At 42.0% G+C, this 6,000-nt stretch overlaps 1 protein-coding gene and 1 pseudogene across 1 annotated transcript; both read right to left on the bottom strand.

Moving 5' to 3' along the window:
* Positions 1-1,487: 1,487 nt before the first annotated feature.
* LOC117376043 (hydroxycarboxylic acid receptor 3-like) lies at positions 1,488-2,488 on the bottom strand (annotated as a pseudogene).
* A 1,136-nt stretch (positions 2,489-3,624) lies between these two features.
* Positions 3,625-4,878, bottom strand: LOC117376618 (hydroxycarboxylic acid receptor 2-like). The gene has a single exon (XM_033973134.2). The coding sequence runs from the start codon at positions 4,861-4,863 to the stop codon at positions 3,880-3,882; it is 984 nt and encodes a 327-aa protein (XP_033829025.1). The 5' UTR covers positions 4,864-4,878; the 3' UTR covers positions 3,625-3,879.
* Positions 4,879-6,000: the final 1,122 nt, after the last annotated feature.

Genomic DNA, 6,000 nt, shown 5'->3' with positions numbered 1-6,000 from the left:
CCCGGGTCGCCCAGGCCTTTCTGTGTGGAGTTCAGTTTCTCCCCGTGTCTGGATGGGTTTCCTCCGGGTACTCCGGTTTCCCCCATCAACCAAAACATGAACGCCCTTCGAGACAACTGTTGTTGTGACCTTGGGCGTTACAAAAATAAAATGAATTGAATTGAAACTAAGAGGGTGGGGTCAAGGGTGGAGCCCACAGGGGTGCTTTCAAGGACAGCAAGAGAAAGCAGACAACCCCACTACACTTGCATTGATTTGGGTCTGAGGATATATGTAAAACTCCATCCTCAGACCCAAATCAAGTAATTAGCTTCTCCCTTCAGATAGATATAAGGCAGTGTTCACCAGCAATCTGACGAGAACTGAAGAAGCGGCTTTGATGAGCAGCGAAATATCTTCACTTAAAAAAAAAACAGAATCGAATTTTTCTTTTACTGCCCTTTTTATTGTTTAAGAAGATAAAGGGTGGATTATCTGTAACTAAGACAACAGGACAAGATAAAGTTATATATTGTATAAATTAGAGATATATCAGTTGGCCAATATATCAGGTTGATTTTTTGCACTTTTTAACATATCGGCCTTAAATCTCCACCACGTATAGTACCGACTGACCACTTGTCTAAATTAAAGATGTTAGCGTTTTAGTGCAAAGAGGGCCCTGCAAAAAGTGTGATGACAGCTTTGGTTGGTTTGCAGTGAAATAGGGTTATAAATAAGTTTGTGGCAATTTCAATTATATAATTTGGGGAATATGATCAAAATTGGCCCTGTTCATCATTTTGAACTATATTGGCAGAGCTCATAGGTCATCTGTTGTTATACTAAAGATCTTCACTTCAAAACAAATTTTATGTTGATATGATATCGAGTAGTTATGCATCCAATAATAATAACAGTTAGGGCAACAACATTTATTTTTGGCAAATGTGATCCACTGAAAATGGTACTGTGACCCACCTTTGTGAGGCACTTTTGTGACCCATTTTTGGCCAAACAGCAGAAGATGAGAACAATTCAAAGTTAAATACTCTCGTGTCCACTACACTACGTTGTAGATCTTTGAAGGCATCAAACTATGAATGAGTAAACAAAAAAATAACTAGATTTTGAAAGATGAGGGTTTGCAGCACTCTCAACAAAGCAAAGGGTGGAGACTGAGAAACTTGAATCTAAAATATAAAAACTTTTTCTTTGTTACATAATTTAATCCATCTTGCTTCTTATATTTGATGTCTTCATGTTTGTATCTAAAGTGCACCAAGTAGTAAACATAGAGGAAAAGAATGTCTTGAATGAGATGGTGTGTGCAAACTTTTTACTGGTAATGTCTAACATTGTCAGTGTGTCAAATTCCATGCTATTTGTTTCGGCTATCACATCAGTCACCTTAGAGAACTTTACAAAAAACAATCACATTCCTTATCCCAATACCTATTCCAACAATTCATACACTGCAGCTCGTTTCGGGGTTTCTTAAGAGTTGGTTAGGAGTCCACCGTAGGTTCCACCATTCTCTTCTTGCTCCTGTTCTGAGTTCCCTGCTGCCTGAGTGACTGTGAGCCCGTGTCAGAGTTCTCCCCTGTCGTCAGATGCGTCACTCTTTTGCAGATGTTCTTGATGGCCGGGCTGGAGAAGTAGTAGACCAGAGGATCCAGCACACTGTTTAGGTAGGTCAGGCTGATGGTGAAGGTGAAGACGGTGGTCTGGTCCTCCATCAGCACACACACTTGACTCTGGAGTGTGGACTGTCTGCTTCTTCCCCAGTAACATCACTCAGGTCATCATGTGGTACAGGATAAACCAGAGTACAGAAAGGGCAACCACTACTATGAGAAAGCGTAGTGTCTTTTTAGTTTTAACCTGCTGAGTGATTTGCCTCCCCCTCAGGTGTGAGGTGATGCAGTAGATAGTGCAGTAGAGGATCACAAGGAACGGCATGTAGAAGGAAAACAAAAAGGCATATTTTTGCCAAGTCAAAATCCCTGGGAGCTGTCTCAGGCAGACTCAAGCTCTGACAGCATATATTGTTAGTGTGTTTCAAGGTAAAGATGTGAGCACTCGTGGACATGGCCAGCAGCCACAGCATGGCAGCTCCACACAGGGCTTTGGACAGGCTTAAGAAGTTGACTGGATGATGGGGGTGCACCACACGCATGTACCTGTCCAGAGCAATGGCCATGAGGAACAAGGTGCTGCCACTGCGGTTCATGGCCAGCATGAAGAGACAGACGTTACAAAAGGAGCTCCCAAAGTGCCACTCCAGCTGGGACATATAGTAACTGGCCCGAAAGGGAAGCACCAGGATGGGCAGGAAGTCTGCCAAGGCCAGGTTGACGACGAGCACAGTGCTCCTCTTCCAGGGCTTCAGATAAAAGCAGAAGATTCAGAGGGCCAGGCCATTCCCCAGGGCTCCCAGGACAAACTCTGAGAGAAACAGTGGAGGCAGCACTCTGCTCAGGGCCGTCCCATTGAAGGCACACAGCATGTTGGCCTGGTTCTTCTGCAGCACCTCCATGTGCTGTACACCCACTTGTTTTGTGCTCAGTGTTGATCTACACATGAAGCATCCTGTCTCCATTTAAAGGCACATAAATATGATAAAGATCTAAAAAGCCCCAAACATACACCTTATCAAGATCAACAGTTTTTCACACTGTTGTCATTGGTAGTGCTTTGAACATATTTTAACCCATTAGTCATATGTAGCTGAATTACCAATGGAACCACAGCCACAAACACCAAATAGATACTACAGAAATTAAGCACTACACGCCCAAATAGATTTCACCGGAAAAAACAAACAACTTAATTTAACATATTGCTATTGTATGTATGGCATTCTGTCAAGTTAAACCATTAAAGGTCCTACATAAAGTGACACTGTCCAGATTACTACCTTTGAAGCCTTTATACAATAGACCCCTCCTGGACAAATGAGGGATTATGTCAATCATTATAGCATGGTTAAAAACTCATGCAAAATGATTTTACCAGAAGATCTGTAAATCTTGGTGGATCAGCCAGTAGAGCACAGACAAAATAAAAATATCAATGTGGTCCGTGTTCAAATCATACCAATATAATAGTGAAATAAATTAGCCTCATTAGCAAACAATTTCATGGTGTCACCTCAGCATTTTACTCTTAAAATGTCAGTTTGTCCACCTCCATAGACCATTGGGGAACCGTATTGATTTCAGGATTAGTTAGTAGTTAGTTACTACCTGTGCTATATCTTGACATAAACTTCTGTAACCCAAATAATCACAGGCCATTCATTGAAACAGATGCTTTATTATTTATTTCAAGATTTAAGTATGTACGTATAAACACAATTAAATATATAATTTAATGGCAAGTACAAAGACTGAAAAAATACAAATCTGCTACAGTGGCTATAGGTAAACATACAAACAACCTTCTAGTAACATTTTTAACAACTAAAACAGCTCTCAAAATTATGTAAAGTGCAGAAAGCATGAAAGACTCAAATGTGCATGTGACAAAAAAACAAAACAAATACAATTTATAATAGTAAAGCTGATTAAATATACAGTAAATATCCACTGACCTACTTAGGCATATTAAAGATCACTATAAACGGCTTGTGAGTTAAGGCTGGTTTAGTTCTGGTTTAGTCTTTTTTAGTCTTGGTCTAGTCTTGGTTCAGTTTTGGCTTAGCCTTGGTTTAGTCTTGTATAGTTCTAGTTTAGACCTGATTTGTTGCTGATTTAATCTTGGAATAGATTAAGTTTAGACACTGGTTAGGATCTACTTCAGTCAGTCTCTAGTTTAGTCAACATTTGAAGTCCTGGTTATTAATACACTGCAAGTTCAATATTTTTGGATGGGTCCTTTCTGTTCCTTTATCTCAGGTTAGAGCTGGCTGAGTGACAGTGAGCCTGTGTCTCTGGCCTTCTTCTCAGCGCTCTCCACTGTCTCCGAGGCCTGGGGCAGATGTAGTGCTCTCCTGCAAATGTTCTTGATGGCTGGGCTGGAGAAGTAGTAGACCAAAGGATCGAGCACACTGTTTAGGTAGGTCAGGCTGATGGTGATGTAGAAGACTGTAGTCAGGTCCTCCATTTTAGGACAAACCTGTGAAAAAGGTAAAGTCTGCAGAGCCCTATTAGTTTCGAACCAGATGATGACCTGAGTGATGTTACTGGGAAGGAAACAGATGATGAAAAGCACAACCACCACTATGATAAAACACAAGGCCTTTTTAATCTTGGCCTGTTGAGCGATCTGCCTCCCCCTCAGGTAAGAGGTGATGCTGACAGTGCAGTAGAGGATCACCACTAAAGGCACGTAGAAGGAAAACAAAAAGGCAAATTTATGCCAAGAAAAGTTCACGTGACTGTCAGGGCTAATGTTGATGCTGAAGCTCTCGCAGTAGGTGGTGCTGCTGTGTTTTAAGGTAAAGATGTGAGCACTCATGGAGATGGCCAGCAGCCACAGCACGGCCGCTCCACACAGGGCTTTGGACAGGCTTAAGAAGTTGACTGGGTGATGGGGGTGCACCACACGCATATACCTGTCCAGAGCGATGGCCATGAGGAACAAGGTGCTGCCACTGCGGTTCATGGCCAGCATGAAGAGACAGACGTTACAGAAGGAGCTCCCAAAGTGCCACTCCAGCTGGGACATATAGTAACTGGCCCGAAAGGGAAGCACCAGGATAAGCAGGAAATCTGCCATGGCCAGGTTGAAGAGGAGCACGGTGCTACTCTTCCAGGGCTTCAGATAAAAGTAGAAGATCCAGAGGGCCAGGCCGTTCCCCAGGGCTCCCAGGACAAACTCTGAGAGGAGTAGTGGAGGCAGCACTCTGCTCAGGGCTGTCCCGTTGAAGGCACACAGCATGTTGGCCTGGTTCTTCTGCAGCACTCAAAGCTGATGCTCACAACTGCATTTTTGTCAAACTATATGCTTACGGTGATGGAGGAGGTGTCACAGGAAACTGCTGTTCCTCTTTCTATTTAAAGTGAGATGTAATGTAGACTCTGTGGCCACTAATACACTGCAATACTTTCACCTTAAAATGCACACAAAAAGAAGCTGAAAATCATAATTGTAATATATTGAAGACTTTTTCCCATCCAAAAAGATGTTGTTTTAGATTGTTATGACAACGGTTTTAATTTTTCATCAGTCTTAAACCTTTGATCTGGCCTATTCGATATTTTCCTGTTTAAATATAATTGATAAGAAGTGCATGTTGTTGCATGTTCTAAAGCCGATAGTGGAGTGTCTAAAAGCCTCCCAGTGCTCCTCATGCTGCGCCTGGAGGAGCAGCCGGACCAGCGATGTTTTCCAGCATTCCTCCAGCTGTGAGGAATGTGCTGGTCAGCTGAGCGGGTTTGAAGGCGCCGCACTCACACGGAGGTCATGCAAGGTGAGGCTATGCTCCATAGAAACAACACACAGGTGGCAGGAGTAGAAGCAAGCTGCTGGAAGACAATGTAGCATGAGAATAACACACCTGGAGAAGGAGTTTAATTATTTGTACTGTATTTTTATAATGACAACGAAAAGCCACAAATGTTGAACCTAATCAACACATACAAAACCTGCACTTTATATTGTTAAAGGTAGGGGATGCAGTCTGCACTGTTAACTGGTATTAAAGGGTCTATATTATAATGTTATATGCTATAAAGCTTCCTCATCAAAAATATTTCTGGAGAATTTAGTTTCATTCACACATATTTAACACAAAAACTCATCAAATGTAGCCTTCTCTCAAATTTAAAACACTCACACAGTTTTCTCAGTTACAGGTGCAAAGTGACTCAGTTCCAGGAAATCGTCACCAATCTGAGTTCATCTACATGCGGTCTCAATGTGTTACCCAACAGACTTCTAAAGTCTGTGCTCAAGTTTGCTGTCACCGCTTACTGGCATAGTTAACATGACACCTCAGTCCGGAACATTCCCAAGAGTTTTGAAAACTCTGGTTATCAAGCCTCTTTTAAACAAAGTCCTTGAAAAAGTTGTTAT

The sequence above is a fragment of the Periophthalmus magnuspinnatus genome, chromosome 9, assembly GCF_009829125.3.
Source record: "Periophthalmus magnuspinnatus isolate fPerMag1 chromosome 9, fPerMag1.2.pri, whole genome shotgun sequence".
NCBI classification, from domain to species: domain Eukaryota; kingdom Metazoa; phylum Chordata; class Actinopteri; order Gobiiformes; family Gobiidae; genus Periophthalmus; species Periophthalmus magnuspinnatus.
The sequence above is the reverse complement of the archived record's forward strand: the minus strand, read 5'-3'. Positions and strand labels throughout refer to the sequence as shown.

What these genes read in the sequence shown, in the direction of transcription:
- LOC117376618 (XM_033973134.2), bottom strand. Translation starts at nt 4,863, where the DNA reads ATGCTGTGTGCCTTCAACGGGACAGCCCTGAGCAGAGTGCTGCCTCCA.